At 38.4% G+C, this 20,028-nt stretch overlaps 1 protein-coding gene across 1 annotated transcript in view; it reads left to right on the plus strand.

Annotated features, from left to right (window-relative positions):
* alk (ALK receptor tyrosine kinase) overlaps positions 1 to 8,913 on the plus strand; it is a 371,909-nt gene extending 362,996 nt beyond the window's left edge. Inside the window, exons 26-29 of the mRNA XM_052580768.1 lie at positions 3,618 to 3,719; positions 3,894 to 4,028; positions 5,358 to 5,448; positions 5,781 to 8,913. Of these exons, the coding sequence (XP_052436728.1) occupies positions 3,618 to 3,719; positions 3,894 to 4,028; positions 5,358 to 5,448; positions 5,781 to 6,737 (1,285 nt within the window). The 3' untranslated portion in view covers positions 6,738 to 8,913. The remainder of the gene's footprint in view (positions 1 to 3,617; positions 3,720 to 3,893; positions 4,029 to 5,357; positions 5,449 to 5,780) is intronic.
* The last annotated feature ends 11,115 nt before the right edge of the window (positions 8,914 to 20,028 follow it).

Genomic DNA, 20,028 nt, shown 5'->3' on the forward strand with positions numbered 1-20,028 from the left:
GAAAAAAAAAAAAAAAAAACTATAGCCATCAAAACACAGCTTGTGTTTTAAATTCAGCACATTGAACAATACATTTTACGACAGTTACTCTTGGTGTCCAGACGTTTGTTGTGAACAGTGTTCCAGTTTTTTATGCATAATTCATTGTTTTGTGAGGACTATGCAAGTTTTGAGCACTAAAATGTTATGGAGTGTACTTGTTGAATTTTTTAAATCCCTACATTTTGAAGTCTGTCCTGACATGCTGTTTTTAAAAATTCCTGAAACACCTCAATCCTAAATCAGACTAATTATAAGGCTTTGTTAAAGGCAACATTAAATACAATTAGAGTTTTTTGTAGGCCTACTCATAAATGTTGAAATTCACTTTTAGCAGGAATTCACATTTAATATTTTCAGTTGTTATTTTCTTGGACTGAAATATTAATAACTCATGTTACATTTTTGTCAAATCAATTGCTTCTTAGAATTGGAAAGATACAGTAATACACATAGCTCTTTTTTTTTTTTTTACCTATATTTAAAATATGAACATAGTGAAGAGGTTTTTTTTTTTTTTTTTCTCTTAAATAGAGTTTATGAACTTTACCATCCCAAATGTTGCTTCCCCTGCCTCATGCCTTTTTTCCCCTCCATCTCCTCGCCTGTGGTAACACACCATCCCACCAGGGATCATAGTCAGTAGCGATACAAAGGTTTTCTGTGATATTCTTGATTTCATACTTCAAAGGGTTCCATTGTTGGTTTCCCTTGAGTCCTGGCTTGCGAGATCTGTTCGCATGACTGAGATTGGTGGAAACATGAGTGTAATGTTGGTATGTGAGGTGTGTTTTCCTGAGGGAGGTAGAACAGGCCTCGCTGCCACAACCCCAGCAAGCCACAAACTAGTTTATATAGAACCAGAGCTCGATAAAACCAGCCTCATCAAAATTCTGACAAACAATGCAAATGCTTCTTTTTTAGGAGATAGTGGCCAATGTATTTTTTTTCAGTCCCAGTCTCTCGTATTTTTATTTTTTTTTTATTTTGTGATAAATGCTCGGCATTATACACACCCAAAAATATTGCTTTAGCAACTTCAGGATAGCTGATGGCAAAAAAACAAGACCTATTTGTCTCTTTTCTTCTCTCTCTCTCTCTCTCTTGCTCTCTCCCTCACTTTATTTCTTTTCCCCTGTTGTCAGCAGAGGGTCAGAAATTGGAACTAGATCCTGATAGTATCAGCTCTGGATAAGGAAAATGGTTTTAGACTCACAGTGATCACATTATGAGAAATGTGAAGAATATGTCTTCAGATAAGACCTTCAGATACAACATTCAGTAAAGCAAGTCACAACAAAATCCTTTAAGTAAAAAAGAAAGAAAAAAACTCTTTATATGCCGTTTCAAACCTGTATCCTGGAATATAAAAATAATTATTTTGAAGAACACTGGGGTCCAAACAAAATTTTATTCCCCTTGTATTTATTATTGTATTTCATTCTCATTTTAACCAAACAATCATTCCTATAATCTACCTCTAATATCACTATCCCATATTGTCCCAAGTTTAACTCTAAATTCAGATTGATAGGAATGTTGTTCCATTACCAACAAGGATATGTTTTTAACATGTCCTACTTGGATTTAGTGGCTACATTCTTTATTTGAATTATCTCAGGAAATTGATGTAACTTGTCCATGACCTCTTCATGTATAATTAAACCATTATACCTTATTACAACAAGCCAATTAAATGTAATTCTGCATGTCAGATGAACTAGATCATACACTTTCCATAAACCCTAACCATATTTACCTAACCCTAAGGTTAGACAGATAGTGACTTTGATTCAACATTTCAACCTCATGTTGTTCCAAACCCGTGAGACCTCCGTTCATCTTCGGAACACAGTTTAATATATTTTAGATTTAGTCCAAGAGCTTTCTGTCCCCCCATTGAAAATGTATGTATGATATACTGTCCATGTCCAGAAAGGTAATAAAAACATCTTCAAAGTAGTCCATGTGACATCAGAGGGTCTGTTAGAATATGTTAAATCATTGAAAATACATTTTGGACTTAATAAAGCATTGTCTTCTCTTCCGGGTCTGTAGTGAGTGTGACTGCTGTGACTGTAGATGCATGATACTGCTGAAGTGTTTTCTTTGTTATTAGGTTTACCAGAAAACACGTCAGCAGCGTCATACATCAACAGTCACAACAGTCACTGTTTTCGATGCTTCAACAAATTGTAACGGACCCTTCAATGTCACATGGACTACTTTGATGATGTTTTTATTACCTTTCTGGATATGGACAGTATACGGTACATACATTTTCAATGGAGGGACAGAAATGTGTAACTTGCAGTCATACATGTAAATAAGTTGTGGTAATCCAGTGTGCCGCACAAGTCCTGAAAAGTGAAGCCAAAACGTTTTGATCGCCCCTGGTGGCTGGACCCAGTATAGGTCATAAACCCACCCTCTCCATGTAATCTATGAGACGCGAGACAAACTAAATCAAATTACACTTCAAATAAATTTTCTCCAGAGATGATCGTGTCATTTTAGGTAATTTTCATCATGCTGATGTATATCCAAGTGTTCATTTTTCGAATAAGTTTGCTTTTAGTTAATAATTTGACCCTAAAAAAAAACCCTGATTGTGAGCTTGCAATTGGGTCTGAGGGAATTTGGGTGGGATACCCCTGCCCACCTCATGATCACTACTACGCAGACTCAGACTGCAAATGAATCACTTCCTCAACAACTCTGGCTCCAAATGATGTAATTTTTAAAAGATGACAGCAACCATACTGAGATGTTTTGGCTTTACTTTTCTATAGTGGAAGGAAATGGAGGCGAGTCACTCTTCTTTTTTTTTCTTTTTTTCTGCAGTCTATAGTCGTAATAGGTTGCTTGAATTTCCTTTTATAAGGCATTTCCAGTGAACTAGATCAGTCACTTTTAATTTATCCTAACTTCATCTACCCTGACCCTAATGTACCTCTCTAAAAGGGATTGACGGTTAGGACCCAAGAGAGACAGATCTGGTTGCTGGGTGTAGATTCAACATTTAGTTATTTTACTAAATTTAGATAGAAAAGAACATCTGAATGTTTTATATAATGAGTAAACCATGCAGATTAAGTAATGCATCTCAAATGAACTAGGTCAGTCACTTTCTATAAACCATTTAAGTAAACTTGTCTCTTTAATTCTAACCTGGCGGGAAAGAATAATTAAGTTATTCAAGCAATAGACTCCTATTTTAAATGAGTAGTTATTATTTTATAATACTTCTACTTCTTTTAACACAAAGCCAAGCCACATGCATGCAATTAATCACAATGTTCATTTAGTGACTAATTTAGTTATCACGGATCAAGTTAAGGCTTAATAGAACATGAATCACCTATGAAAAATAGCTATCTTTCCATTCTTGCATACGTCGTACATGGACTGAGTTTCTCGTTTGTGTCTTTACATAATTCTTGCTACTTTCATTTTCCAGTGTTTTTCACTCTCTGATCTGTGACTAGAGTTAATAAGTCACTATACTCTGCTGCTGTCTACTGTTGGCATTCATAATGTCTCTTCTTTTTTTCTGGGCATGTGTTTTTTTTACACAGAGCCAGCTATTACCGGAAAGGAGGCCGAGCTATGCTGCCAGTCAAATGGATGCCTCCCGAGGCCTTTATGGAGGGAATCTTTACCTCAAAAACTGATACATGGTGAGCGCTGTAATATAATTACATATTTAAGAGATTAATTTGCTTCAAGTTCTGTCACATGCTATTGCAACCCCACTGTTTTTTTCACACTCTAATACTATTCTTTCCATAATTACTATGCTTTCATTTCTCCACTCTACTCTTGACTTTCTCTCCTTTCGACTTGCTTTTTAGGTCATTTGGTGTTCTGCTGTGGGAGATCTTCTCTCTGGGGTATATGCCATACCCCAGCCGAAGTAACCAAGAGGTGTTGGAGTTTGTTACTAATGGAGGCCGGATGGACCCACCTAAGAACTGCCCCGGGCCAGTGTGAGTGGACTCTTAAATTTAAATATGCAAAATATTTCCACAGCACTTCCATATAACAGAAACAGATTGTTGGCCAGCGATAATGTTTATTCTAAATGTCAAGATTTTTGTCAATGTCAATTTTGATTCTCATTTTTTCAGTCCTCATTTAAGGGGGGGTGAAATGCTATTTCATGCATACTGAGTTTTTTACACTGTTAAAGAGTTGGATTCCCATGCTAAACATGGACAAAGCTTCAAAAATTAAGTTGTACGTTTGAATGCGTATTTTTGTTCCCAAAATACTCCTTCCGGTTTGTCACAAGTTTCGGAAAGTTTTTTTCGAGTATGGCTCTGTGTGACGTTAGATGGAGCGGAATTTCCTTATATGGGTCCTAAGGCACTTCTGCCGGAAGAGCGCGCGCTCCCGTATAGCAAGGCTGAGCAGCACAGACATTTCACTGATCAGAGCGATTCACTGATCAGAGCGAGAGCGTCGCGAAAAGTCACAAAAGAAGTGTGTTTTTGGTTGCCAGGGCAAGACAACCCTGCACAGATTACCAAAAAAAACAGCATTAAGGGACCAGTGGATGGAGTTTATTTTTACAGAGCATCAACGGAGTTGTGCAAGTGTTTTTGTTTGTTCCCTGCATTTCGAAGATACTTGTTCACAAGGGCCAGTTTGACGACAGATTTGCGTATCGTTTATTTCTTAAGGATGATGCAATCCCAAGGAAAAAGGGTCACGATCGTGTGTTGGAACCGCAGGCGGTGAGTAAAACTGCTTCAAATATCTCTCCCTCCTTGTTAGTGAGTCCCCTCCCATGCCAGAGACTCAGGTTTGAGCCCCGCTCGGAGCGAGTCGTTGCTGCTGCTGCTCTCGTTCAGTTTCAGCCTCTGGATCTGATTCTGGATCATAAATAAATGGCTGAATCTGACTGTAAGCCATGGTTTGTTTTGGATGATGGGTTTTCCCTCACGGTAATGTCACAGCTTCCACATGCTCTCAATGCAAAAGCCTATTCGCGCTCGTGATTCTTTAGCTCCGCCCACACGTCACGCCTCCAGCCGGTCGTGTTTTTCCAGGAAAAATCGGTACAGACTATCTTTCTCTTATGAATATAATAAAACTAAAGACTTTTTGGATTTATGAAGGATGAAAACGAGCATTTCATCCCCCCCCCTTAACTATTCCACTGTTATATGTATTCTGTCTCTTAAAATAAAGTCTTCAAATAATTATAATCAAACTTCTGAAGTTTTGATGTAATTAAGTTCCTAATCTAACCTGGGGACGATCTTGCAGAGCTGCTTATTGAAATGAAAACAAATATTTTGTTTGTAAAATAGGTACCGGATAATGACACAGAGTTGGCAGCATCAACCAGAAGACAGACCAAACTTCTCAACTATTCTGGAAAGGATTGACTATTGTCTGCAGGTACTACATCTTATAACCTTGTCTGTTCATTCTGGGCAACAGTAGATTTGTCAGAAGCTGCATTTTCACATTTCAGTACTGCAATATGAATTATGTATACTGTGCACAGGGAATTTGCCAAAGCATGCAGAAAACAGCCGTGCACATCAAACAATATTCTTCTATTTAATCAGCTTAACTCATTTATATAATTTGTGTAAAATATTTTATTTCAAATAAGGTACAATGCTATCTTTTAAGTGTTTTTAATCTAATTCATTATTATGTTAGGATTTACTATTATTTTATTTTGTAACTGCTCTGATAACTAACAGACTTTCCAATTACCCCAGGACCCAGATGTGGTGAATGTGCCTTTGCCTGTCGAGTACGGCCCCATCCCTGAGGAAGAGGAAAGGGTTCCCATGCGTCCCGATGACCCATCGGCCCCCTCCTTGCTTGTAACCCCTCAGGGCACAGAGGAAGCTACATCTTCTGTCCACTCTGATCAACCTAAGAGAGATGGGGAGGCTGTTCTCATGGCCAGCCACTCCTGTGAGAGCAAACTCTCATCCGCTCCCCAATCTCAGCCTCAACCCCATCCCCACCACCAACCCCAAGTAGTCACTGCCCCCATACCAGCTGCCAAACCTTCCTCTGCAACTCCCTTGACCACCCAAGATGGAGGGCATGTGAATTTAGGCTTCATGCAGGCCCACCCATCGGAGAAGGAAAGCCGTAATGGGAAGCCCACCAACCTGTGGAACCCCACCTATGGCTCGTGGTTTCTGCAGCAGCAACAGAAGAGACAGCAGGCCCAGGCACAAAGGCAGACAAGCGGCCCACGGATCCCAGGTGAAGGGCAGGAACAAGCAGGCCGGACTGTGACAGTAGCTGAAGCTCTGGGCCTGCAGCAACAGCACAAACAGCAGCAGTACCAACAGCAGCTCCAACGCCAACAGCAGCAGCAGCAACAACAACAAGGCCTGTGTCGACCACTTTTGCCCCCTCCTCCCCCACCTGCCCCGACCCCTTTACTTCTAGATTCGGCCAGCCTAGCACCGGTTCCACTCTACAGACTACGGCGCTTCCCATGTGGGAATATCGGGTATGGCTACCAGGAGCAGGGCTTGCCCATGGAGCCCATGGCAGGGCCCCAGCCTCCCCCGCCTCATCCTGGCCAGCAGAGGCCCATCACTATAGCTCGGGCCAGTGGCCCTGAGGACAGCCGCCCGCTTTTGGTCACCATGGGTACAGTGCAGGACTCCAGACTGCCGAAAATGGAAGGGCACAATGCCACTGTGCTGTAACCGTGCACGTTCTCTATCAGTGCCCACTTTGAAAAACACTGTACTTTCCATTTATGTCCACCTTTGGCAAGCCCCTTTGTGCTTTATCTTTGTGCTTTTCAGCCATGAGACTGGGACCAGAAAGGTTCTGCGCTGGACACTCAGAGAAATTACATTTCACTGAAAGAGAACGATTGTCCCTTGGATAAGATAACAAGACTGTTGAGTTTCTGAAAGCCACAATTGAGAGACAAAAATAAACTGATTAAGCCCTCACAAGGACTAATTCTGTAAAAAAAAAAAAAAAAAAGACTAAATTATATCAGTGATATTTTTCCATAATGGGGGAGAAAAAAAAATTAAACGGGTTTGTTGATGTTTGCTTGCCTGCTTGTTTATTTATTCATTTGTTAATTTATTATTTGGAGGTCATGTAAATTATTAATGGGTGTGCTTCAGAAAGCAAACTGCCCCCATTCATTATGGATCGTTTGTTCATTCTTGGACTTGGTTGGCTTTTAAACGCAGCTGTTTTCATGCATCATCAAACAACATGAATAACAGAAAACTCTAATGGCTCATGTATGTGAAAATTATGAGTGTTTATGGCTTTTGGTGATCAGATAACCTGTTGCTATGGTGTTGGAACTGAAACATGTAGCAAACTGGTCAGTGACTATTGAATGAAGGCTCTTTCACAGGACTCGTCTAAGGGATTTAAACCATGAAAATACCATTTAAACAACATTTATTCATTTAAACCCCGTCAGTTGCTTTGATATATTACAAAAACTAGTCAATGGTCAAGCTTTTTTCAAGGGATGCTGTGAACCTGTTTTGGATCTGCAAAGCCAGCATAACCAAGCGGTTCACCAGCACATCTTAGCTGGCAAAGATTATTAACCAGCAAGGTATTTCTGGTAAAGTTGCTTAGCTAATGAGGTTTTGTTGGTTAAGTTATGAAGATTGGTTGGAGCATCAGCCTACCAAAACATCAAGTGATGTTCTTTTAGTATGGAACAGCCTTTGGAATTTTGCTGTACTTGATGTATCTAGTATGCCTAAACCACCCACATAATGATATATCTTGCAAATAGTTCAGTAACCATGAACTGCATTTTGAAATGCCAGCAGAAAGTGGCTTTAAAATTGTTTCGACACTCAGCATCAGAAAAAAGTCTTGCACACAACACAAGACCAGTATGACGCTGTAGACTTAAAGAGTTCAATGCATTAGAAAATGTTGATGAGTCATGTGAAAGGGCTTTGTGTTGTATGAAACTTTAGCTTTGGCTGCATAATAATACATTTCAGCATTTTATTTTAATATCCATCATTCCATTAGTTTTCAATTTGGCATTAGCATTGACAAAGAAAAAAAAATCTGTGTAAATAAGAGCCTTACACCAGTTTGCACATAATAATAGTGTTTCATGCTCTCTTGGTTCCTGTTTCTTTAATTGTTTTAGTCCTATTGCTTACTGTTTAGTTCTATCAAGCTGCTATTTCAAAAGCAAATGTTGAATGGTCTTTTTATACTATCAGAAAGAACTCCTGTAGTGTCTTTGATAGTGAGAGTTTTACAAAGGAATATCTTGTGGCGATTTTTTTACACTATTTTTTTGTTAAATAGTGGTCTCATTGTGAAAAAAAGAAATTGTTTTAACTTTATTTTAATTTAAATTTAATGAGAATTTTGTCTTTATTTTTAACCGTCATATAAAGTTCTATATTAATATCATTACAGAATATTAACTGAAATGTGTTTAAAATATTTGACATTTATATCCCTCTTTATGATATAATTTAAAGTGTCATAGACACTTTGTTAGCATTGATTCTACACTGTTTACCATAAATGGTATATTTAAATATAAAATGCTACATTTTTTTGAAAGATAAATATGTTGACAAAAATTACATGTTCGGTTCACAGCTGAGGTTTGAAGATGTCTGATAAGGTTTTTGGAAGATTCATGAATCTGAGTGTTATTGCATGTAGAAGAAGAAAAATGTTTTTTTTTATTATTTTTTTATTGCTATTATGGTTTATTTTATTTCTTTTGCTTATTGCAATTACAAAATGACCACACTTGTAAAAATGTTGTAAAACCTTATTGTATCATGTATCTGTTAATCTCTGTAATTTGACATTCAATGATGAGATCTGAGAACTTAATAAATCACTATTTAATAAGTTTGGCATTGCTCTCAAAACACAACATGTGTATACAAATAAATAAATGAATTAATAATCAGAAGTATCTCACAGAAGACAATGTTGACAAGCTGAAACGGTTTTGAGTCGAAGTCATGACTTTTGGCATAAAGTGATAAATAATTAGTTAGCATCATATACAGAAAAAAAATCTCTTTCAAAAGTAAAAAAATAATAATAAATAAAAATCAGTCTATTTTGGTCAAGAACAATAAATATATGGTATCGGGTGATTTGAAGTATGACATATTAAGACACTAGTTGTGATCAAGGCTAAGCTGTTTCATTAATTTTAGAAGGCATCATTTCATGACGTAACTGTTAAAAACATTACAGGTGCTTCCCAGTAAATTAGAATGTCAGGGAAAAGTTAATTTATTTCAGTTTGTGTATTAAACTTGTGTGTTAAATAAATTCAATGCACACAGACTTAAGTAGTTTAAGTCTTTGGTTCTTTAAATTTAACTTAATTGAACAACTGGCAGTGTGGATTTTCTGGAGAGGCAAACAGGTCTACCTGAGCATCTCCGAAGCATTCCCAAATCAGCTGAACCGACTGGGGGTGAAGTCTCCATACCCCGGGGCGAAACTGCTGCCATGAGAGCTCGTCGGCTGCACGATTGAGCCTGCCCGGGATGTGAATGGCACAAAGCGACCTCAGATGCTTCTGACTCCACAAGAAGAGATTGCGAGCGAGTTGCGAGATGCGGCGGGAGCATAGACCGCCCTGATGGTTGATATACGCTACAGTCGCATTGTTGTCTGTATGGACCAGAACGTGCTTGTCCTTCAGCGGTGAAGGCTGCTGCTGTGGCCGAGCGGGAGTGGAGGAGACCACATGGGGGCGCCCTTGGCGACTAGTAGGCTGAGGTGGCTGCGCTGGCGGTAGTGTGGAGGCAGCAACAGGTCACCGGGGCAGGATGTGTTTGATGGCCTCAGACTGCTTCTCGGCGGCAGAGAACTCCTGGGCAAAATTCTCAACCATGTCGCTGAAGAGGCCAGGCTCAGAGACCGGGAAGTTGAGGAGCTGAGTCCGATCGGACTCCCATCATGTCTGCCAGGTTTAGCCATAGGTGGCACTCCTGGACCACCAAAGTTGACATCACCTGATCCAAGGAGCGCGTAGTAACCTTCGTCGCCCAGAGAGCGAGGTCGGTAGCAGTGCGCGCCTCCTGCAAAACCCCTGGGTCAGCACTGCCACCGTGCAGCTCTTTGAGCACCTTGGCCTGGTAGACCTGAAAGGTGGCCCTGGTGTTTAGGGCAGAAGCAGCATGAATGAGAACTTACAGGCCTTGGAGGGAAGCTTGGGACCACCACGCCATTTGGAAGGGGCTCTGAGGACAGAGTTGCATCACAACAGACACTGGGGGAATCCCAACAGACCCCTTGGCCGCTCTGCCATCAAGGGCAGTGATTGCAGAGGAAGAACCAGAACGATTTCGGGCAGTCAAAGGAGCACTTCCTGGGGCACTTCCGGAAAGAAAGGAACCAGCGGGGGGTGCTGGCGATCAGCAAGAGGAACCAATCATCCAGCCTTGAGTGCTCGGGACAGGGTGGAGGATTCCACTCAAGCCCTCAAGAGCATGAGAGGGTCCAGCAAACTCATCCGGAAACTCAATTGGCTGCGGCATTTGTGAGGGGGGTGTGGCACGAGGAGGCTGGCTCATCGGGGAAGCCCACACAGTAACCCTCAGATCACCCTGGCCACCAGCCGAAGTAGCCCTCTTACGAGAAGAGGAGCTATAACTGGGTGTGGCAGAGGGGACTCTATGTTTTTTAAGGTAATCGAGTCTCGATCTTAACGCAGAGATGGTCATGTCCCCGCAATGAGAACATGTGTCATCCACTGAAAGACACAGCGATCGCGGCCGTCACAAGGAGCCATGTATCGACCACACCCAGAAACACATGGGCGAAATTACATCTTTAAAAAGACGCAAACTCAACCCGTTTACTCTTTTAGAAATGGAAAAAGCTATTTCAGTAGTGCTGAAATAGGGAACTAAATGCAGGAAACCCAGACTAAACACTGAATCGGGCCGTCCTACCAACACCAGCTGACTCATTTGTAAACACTCCGGTGAAAGCAGCAAGTGATGTGTTCGGCTCCGAAGCGAAGTGTAAGTTGCTCGCGCTGCTCCTTATAAACCCGCATAGTGAGGCGGAGCTCGCGAAGCAAATTCTGGAGACTGAGGTACTCTGTGTACCATTGGCTCGTTTTGTTACCACTCGAAGGTTATTGGGCTCTTGGCCGAGATCACCATTCATCAGTCTCTTTCTGATGTAACATAGAATGTGACAGACTGAAAGGGAACAATGATACCTGGTTGAAAACAACTCATTTGAGCGGTTTCACTATGAGTGGAAGGAGAGAGACAGGTCTGTAGCTATATATAAGTGAAGTGTTTAATGTAAGTTTTTTGAGCAGTGGGGTTACCCGAGTCTGCCTAAGTGCAGTGGGGAAGGTGCCTGTGAGGAAAGATGTGATGATGTGTGTTAGTGCTGGTAAGAGTGCAGGAGAGATTGCTTGGAGAAGGTGTGATTGGGTCTAGACGGGCATGTTGTAGGATGGCTGGAGAGAAATTTCGATACTTCTGCCACAGTGGGTGTGGCATGTCTAAAGCATTGTTAATCTTGTTGTGGGAATATGAAGATTTGGCTGTATGGACTTCAGCAGAGAAATATAAAAGAGAGGACAATACTACAAAGGAAAGATGGGAGGGATATGGAGAGTAGGTTTCGTCTAATAGTAACCAGTATATGGTGTTGGTGACACACAGTTAGCAAAATATTGTTTAAATGGAAAGAAATGGTCAGGGATTATGTTGGGATTCTACCAAAATGTTATCTGCAATACAATTTGCATGTGTAAATTAAGTCAAGTTGGTTGCCTGATTTGTGAATGCTTGAAGTGCTAAGGCATTTGAGAAGCAAGGAGTGAATGGAAGTCTGTAGCATAAGGCTTGCCCAGATAAATGTTGAAGTCGCCAAATACTAAAAGTGCACTGCAACCAATTCAGCTCTTCTAGGATCTTTGCTCTACCTAGAATTATATTATTAATATTAAATGCCCATAACCCCCTCAACCATAGGTGGTTGTTGTTGTTGACTGGTTCAGGTGTGTTTGATTGGGGTTGGAGCTGACCTCGTAGCTTTCCAGGAGCAGACAAATTAGAAAATCATATAGGCAAATGCACGTCATATTCACAATATGTCTTAGTCTCTGGAAAAAGATTTGGATGTTTACATTTTTGCATAGTCAATGCCTTGAAAGTTTCAGAAGTTGGTGTAGAAGGTACTGACTATCTGTAACATGCAGATGGAAAAGCCTTGGGAAAGTTTGCTTTTATACATGATGTCATGTCTAGTTACTTTTTGCAAACTCCTCAAACTTTTTTTCTTTCAGAGCTCTTAGCTTTCAACTCTTTGTTTTCAGAAATAACCTCTTAATCCATCCTGAGTAGAAGGTTCTTGTGAACTGACAGCCTCCTTTTTCAGTGATCTGACTGGCTATTGATGTCAGAGCTATCTACTTGACTCACTGTGGTGTTGGACTTCTTTGCATAGCCACCTTTCACAGTGTCTTTAAGGTTTTATTCACTTTCCATTCTGACTCAGCTGGTAGCACTGTTACCTTATACAGTACCTTGATTTGAATTCCTGCTAAGCTTGGAGGCCTTAATGTGTGGAGTTTGCATATCCTCCCCATGTTGAAGTTTCTTCTGGGTGCTCTGGTGTTCCCCAGAATACAAAGACAAACAGCATAAGTGGTACACAAAGTTGTCCTTAAAACCTACCATAAGCAGAGATCTTCAACCCTGATCCTGGAGAGCTACCATCCTGCATACATCAGTTCCCACACACCTGTCTGTAATTATCAAGTAACTCTAAACACCTTGATTAGCTCGTTCAGGTGTGTTTTATTGGGATTCGAGCTGAACTCTGCAGGGTTGGAGACCTCTGTACTAAGGACCTTCTCTAAAATGGCCCCTAATTTAAATGTGAGTGTGTATCTGTGTTAACCCTGTGATGAACTGGCAATGTCCTGCATTTCCCTGCCTTAGCTGTTATAGGCTCCAGCATCCCTACAAACCCTGAACATAGGACTGATGTAGGGTGACCATATGTTCATACAGGACACGTCCCAGCAAGGATTTTAATAATGCCTAAAACATCCAGAGCAGTTTGACCAATAACATGCAGGTATTGTACATAATCGGGCTGTGTGTGAGTAGGTGAGATCTAGAGGGAACGATCAAAGTGATGCAAATATGCGCACATGTTTGTTCGTTCGTTCGATTGACTTGAAGCTGCGCACAAATCCCCCCCCCCCCCCCCCCAAATAAAAAAAAAAAGAAAAATCCAGAAAAATTCCACCTTCTCCTCTAAATTATGTGAAACCATCAACTTTGGAAAAATATCTTTATCATTGAGAGTAATTTCTCCCTCGCCATGTCTTTTCCACTGTAAGGATAGTCTGTATCTTTCGTAATACTTTTTTCAATCACTCGAGTGGATCTAAACCCCAATTGTGTTGCCACCGCACCCACTTCAATAAAATATTGTCCTGCCAGACTCGTTAATTGACAAAGAGTCACCACTTCAGCCTTTACAAAGGCTTTTGTCAGTGAAATTGATGTTTTAGTAATGTCCAGTCTTGCACCATAAAGCAATGGCGCTTCCAAAAGCCAATACAACGATGTGGGATTGCTTATCCTTTGGAGTTTAAAAAGGCTCCATACTTTAAAAAGATTCAGATAAAACAAATTACATTTATCCGCATTTAAAGTTTTTGGATTCAATAAAAATAAGGATTTGTCCAGAGTTAGACCTGCAGAAGTTTTTTTTTTTTTTTTTTTTTTTTTAAGTAGCACTTGCCACTGGTCTCCAACTTACAGACTCTGGGCCTGTCAGGAAACGTTGTATAAATTCTACACAAACTGTTGCTGTACTACTTTGTAGATGCACAAGTCCTTGACCACCTTCTTCCTTTGGTAAGTACAAGATGTTATGAATCACCCAGCGCATCTTATCCCAGAAGAAGCCTATCAACACTGATTGTATCTTAGCTAAAAAAAAAGTGGTGGTGGGTCAGTCAGTCGATGCCAAAGAGAAGCAACAAGGTTATTAATAATAAGGGTTAGACCGCTATAGGACAATATTTGTTTGCACTTTATTTTACAGTACGTGTACTAACATGTACTTAGAGTGTACTCACCGTGTATTTATCTAAGAAAGTTCTGGTAATACAAGGTAACTACATGGGGTAGGGTTAGGTTTAGGGGTAGGTTCAGGGTTAGTACCTAGTTATTAAATAGTTATTGTAATTACTATATTAAGTACATAGTATGTACATGAGGAACAGGACTGTAAAATAAAGTGCTACCCAATATTTTCTTAATCCACTTCCATTTATCCAATGGACCCTTTATTTTCTCAATCATCCCCTCCCAATTTTTTTTAACTGAAAAGACTCAACCCCAAAATAAACTCCCAAATAGTTTAACCCATCTTTTTTCCATGTCAGACCACCAGGGATTCTGGTGGACACTGTTATCCACTCTCCCACCAAAACAGATTCACTTTTTGACCAATTCACTTTTGCAGCTGATACCATTTCAAAATCATCCAAAGTTTTCATTAAAAGTTTCACATCATTTTGCTCTTTTACAATTCCAACAACATCATCAGCATGAGCTGATACAAACAAAAGTACTTTCACAGTTCATCAATGTGAGGCCTTTCAATACCCTTCTCAACCTTTGCAAAAGTGGTTCTATTGCCAAAGTATAGAGCATACCTGATAATGAACAACCTTGCCTCACTCCATGCTGAATTTTAAAAAAGAAAACACAAGCCACCATTAAATTTCAACACACTCTCAATGTCATTATATAATACTTTAATATAACCTTTAAAAAACTAATTAAAACCAAAGGCATCTAGAGTCTTCCATAAATAATCATGCTCTACACGGTCAAATGCCTTTTCTTGATCAATGGAAATCAAGTCAAAATTAACACCACAAATCTTTGAAAAATCCACCAAATCATTGTATTTTATTTTTCAAATTATATATATATATATATATATATAATATATTTTTTTTTTTTTTTTTTTTTTTTTTTTTTTTTTTTTCAAATATAGATCTTCCAGGCACACAATAGGATTGGTCAGAACTAATTATGTCATCTAAAACTTTCCCTAATTTAATCGCCAATACTTTAGACAAAATGTTGTAGTCAGAGAACATTAAGGACACTGATCTCCAATTTTTAATACCACACAAATCTCCATTCTCTGGGAGGAGTGTAAGAACTGCTCTCCGACTACTTAGTGGTAAATAACCACCGACCAAACTATCACTAAAAACTGCAAGCAAGTCTTCTCCTATAATGCCCCAGGATGCTTTATAGAATTCAAAAGGAATCCAATCTATCCCTGGAACTTTCCCGTTTTGCGTACTCTGGAGAGCTTCATACAGTTCAAATAAAGCAATATCTTCACTAAGTTTTGCATTGGCACTTTCTGATAATTTTGACAGAACTTCAAAGAAAAAACCATCAACCTCTTGATCTATCCTATTATCAGAACTATAAAGATTTTTATAAAATGTTACTGCTCTTTTTCTCATTTCGACTGGGTCTGACAACAGAACCCCAGCTTCAGACCTTAAATTCTTAATATACCGTCTTTGACCATTCTTTTTTTTCTAATCTGAACTTTGATGGAACATCCACCTGCTCTACATCCTGGAAACATGATCTGACAAATGCCCTTTGTGCCTTTCTTTTATAGAATTCAGACAAGGCTGATCTTTTCATAAAAAGGAAATCTAAATGGTGTCGATTTCCTTTTTCTTGAATTAAAACTTGAATTTCAATAATTTCCTCTTCTAACTTATTTATATACTGAGTAAAAAAAAAAAAAAAAAAAACTAAATAATAATAATAATTGTGAGATTTAGAGAATATTGTTGACATAGTTGCCTAATATTTACTTTCCCAATGTCGCACCATTCCTGTAAAGAGGATTTTTTTTTTTTATCTTTGTTCTTTAAAAGACTCCTAATAAAACCTAAAAACATCTTTAAACTGTAAATCTGACAACGTCACATTAAAATGCCAATAAGAACTACTTATTTTAACAGAACTAACAATCATTCTACACACAACCAAACTATGAGAGAAACCAACAGGAAAAATTGAGCCACTTACAAAAAATCTAAGATGAAGTTTGAAAATATAAAATCTATCTAATCATGCCACTGTCAACACATTTTCATGAACATTCATCCATGTGTATTGTTTAACATCATGATTAAAATTTCTCCATACATCACCAAGCTCATTCCCTTCTATCATTTGTATCAGTTTTCGGCGTGAAGCCATATGTGGTTTTAAATGATTCCTATCTATATTTCTTTTGACACAATTAAAATCTCCTGCCACAATCAAACATTCTTCATTATGACGTTTCTATTACTGTATTCAGCTGATCTAAAAACAACATTTTTTCTAACTGTGAGGTTGGTGCATATACACAAATATAAACAAAAACATGCTCCTCAAATTTAGCTTTTATCTATAAGAATCTACCTTTCACAATCTCCTCTAATGAACAAGATGAGGGAGCAAAAATTGTTGTTAAACATAACTGCAACTCCTCCACTGAGTGAAGTATTTTGGCTTAGAAAAGAAAGAACGCTCCATTCTTTAGCCCATTCAACAGCAATTTTCACGTCACTATGTGTCTCCTGTAAAAACAGGACATCAATTTTATTCTCTTTCGCTACTTCATATATCTGAGCTCTCTTTCTGCAATCTCTAGCCCCATTCACATTTAAAGATGCAATGCGGATGTCACTCATAAATAAAAATGAAAAAGAAACTACAGCAAAGAGAGCAAAACATCCAATGAGGGCATAAATACTACTCCATTTCATCATCATTATTCAATTGGAGTTTAATTTTTGTGATTATTTTTTGTTTAAATGATATACTTCTTTATCTGTAAATCTTCCTTCACTCATTAAACACTTAATATTTTCCAGAAGTCTTCTGAGATCTGAAAAATATTCATAAATTTTCACTCCTCTCATATTTTTGGTCACCTTAAAGAATTGTTTGATCTGATCCACTCCATATTTAAGACATGACCATTTGGATTGAGAACTAATGGAGCCACTGGAATCAGATCACTCACTCTCACTGCTTTCATTGTCCACTTTATTCTCTTCTTGGTTCTTTCTAGCCTGTTTCAGAATCGTGCTCTTGTCATTTTTTTCTTCTTCAGAGGTGTTTTAAAAACTCCCTTATCCATATCCATTAATGTGTCCTCATTTTGAATTACACTCTCCACTTGTGACTCATTATCAGAAAACTGGCTTAACCTCATTTGTATGTTACCAAGAGCTTCTCCACAATAAATACTGTTGCTTTCAACACTCTCACAGATCACAATTTTGGATTTTTTTGCATTTCCTTTATTAAATTCAATGCTTTGTCTAGTTAGCTCAGATTCATCATTTTTTCTACAGACACTACTTTGGAACACTAGAATTCGGTGCATTTGAAGTACTTGCAACTTCTTCGTCTTCATTCTGCTCAGCGTTACCTTTTTCACCATCATTCTGCCCACTGTGATGAGCGCTGTTTTCCGGGCACCAACTAATCAAATGACCAGACTTTCTGCAATCAAAACACCTCATTGTGTCTAGTTAAAAAAAAACTGTAATCAAAATAATCCACTTTAAATTTAAAATTGACGTTAAGATCAGTTCTATTTCCATTCAGAATAATATACATGAAACGCCTGAAATACACGTTTCACTAACTCTTATTTACATCCTATAGCGATCTTTTTTTATGGGAGCAATCAGTTTGCCAAAATTTGACAATTCCTTCATCAACATCTCATCTTTAATAAAGAGGGGGAACTTTTGAAATGGTGACTTTTTAGCGGGAGAAGAAAGAGGTAGTACTGGAGTAAATAAACCATGCATGTTTATTTTCTTTCTAACAACTTCATTCGCTTTCCCTACTGTATTTAAGAACAGAAAAATTGAGTTATTCATTTTGGATGCTGCTAACACACATTCATGACCCACTACATCACTGACCCCTACACTACACTCCTCCACACTCCCCGCAGCCACCACCTTCACACCATGGTGCTGCGTGAGTGAATCGAGAAACTTAACTCCTTGAGTCACCATGCTTCCCAGTGAGAAGGACTGTTTTAAGCAGGCGTTCAGTTAAGCTTCTCTGTTAATTTCACAACAAACAAACAAACAAACAAAAAAAAAACACAGAAAAATATATTTTAAAGCAGCAGCGGGCACATAAAAGACCACACACTCACTCCACTCAACAAATGCCAAAACATGCACATAGAGAGAGAGAGAGACATTCAGAAGAGAACAATTTCAGTTAATATTTATTTAAATTATTAATATTGAAATAATATTTATTTTTGTATCATATTCTTTTGAAAAGGGTCTATTTATTCAGCTTACTGTTTTCTTGTAAACAGAAATGTATTTAGAATTGTATTATTTTCCATGTTTATTAAATGTGATTAGATACTAAATCATTCTAATATTGTATTAATACTGATTGTTGAAAAAAAAAAAAAAAAAATATATATATATATATATATATATATATATATATATATATATATATATATATATGTGTGTGTGTGTGTGTGTGTGTGTGTGTGTGTGTGTGTGTGTGTGTGTGTGTGTGTATATATACATATCATTTTTTTCCCCTTCATGTATTCTGTAGATACACTAAATCTTGCACAGAATTGTAAACTGCAAGTGGGATTTTTGTTGGACCATAAGATTTGGCTTTGATGAAATTGACCTTGTCTATTCAATCTGATACAGCAGAAAGATCACAAATAAACAAAATAAACAATTTACAACTCTTGAGGTGAAGAAGGTCATCTTTGACAGTGCGGTATGCCAGACTTTAAAGCTGATGGGCTTGAGCAGCAGGACATAGTGATAGAGTTTTCTCCTATCAGACAAGGTCACAGAACCACTACACTGAATAATTGAACATTGACAAGTGGTCTGATGAATCTTAATTTCTGCTTTGACATGCAGATGGCAGGATCAGAATCTGGCACAAACGGCAGGAATCCATTGATCCACTCTGTCTAAAGTCTTGGGAATATGTCCCTCTCATAAATTAGACCTATTTAACATGTAAGCCAATGTGAAAATCATAGGATACTTTAGCTTTCTCGCTGAACATGTGGGTCCTTTCATGGCCACGGTCCACCCATTTTCAAATGGATACTAATTCAGCATGTCACAAATCATCTCAAACTGTTTCCATAAATATGACAGTCCAAGGGACCGAGCGTTCCCTTGAATTTATGATATCGAGTAAACATGGAGCAGATGGCTACCCATAGTACCGCTAATATTTTACTAACCATGTCAAGTAATTACAAATTTTGAGAAAAGCCTAGTTTTTATTTCTTCAGCATCATATTGGGCAGCACAGCCAATTGTGAAATGTCATTAATTTAAAATCATGCTTTCTGACTGGTTGTGATTGTGACGTCATGCCGTTTCCATATAAACAGCTTGTAGCTTGAAACTGATTGCATCATGCAAGGTTAATGGATAGTTCTTGTCCTGAAAAGGATGAGGAGGAGAAAAAGGGGGAGGGTTGACCTTCTACTTGATTAAGTGGTTATTAAGCGGAATATGAATTTCTGTATAATAATTTAACAATATTTGTGTTTATGTAAGTGCACAAAGAGTATCGAAAACATGATGACTCATGAGTCAACAAACTGCTAACTTATTTTCTATAATTGATTACTTCTTTAGTTAGAACATTTCCAAAATGCATCAGATCTTCACATCATATTATGTAAACTTGATGGGAACTGACTTCATATAATAAAAGTCACACTTTTTGTGGCCAAAATTGCATACTGAGTATAGGTTCTACATTAAATGAAAAAACAAACTAGTCGCTGTATATACATTTAAATAGTGTATATGAATGTGTGTAGTATGAATGAAATCCTGACATGTATGGGTGAATAAAAAATAAATAAATAAAA

Source organism: Carassius gibelio, chromosome B17 (genome assembly GCF_023724105.1).
Source record: "Carassius gibelio isolate Cgi1373 ecotype wild population from Czech Republic chromosome B17, carGib1.2-hapl.c, whole genome shotgun sequence".
Taxonomy (NCBI): domain Eukaryota; kingdom Metazoa; phylum Chordata; class Actinopteri; order Cypriniformes; family Cyprinidae; genus Carassius; species Carassius gibelio.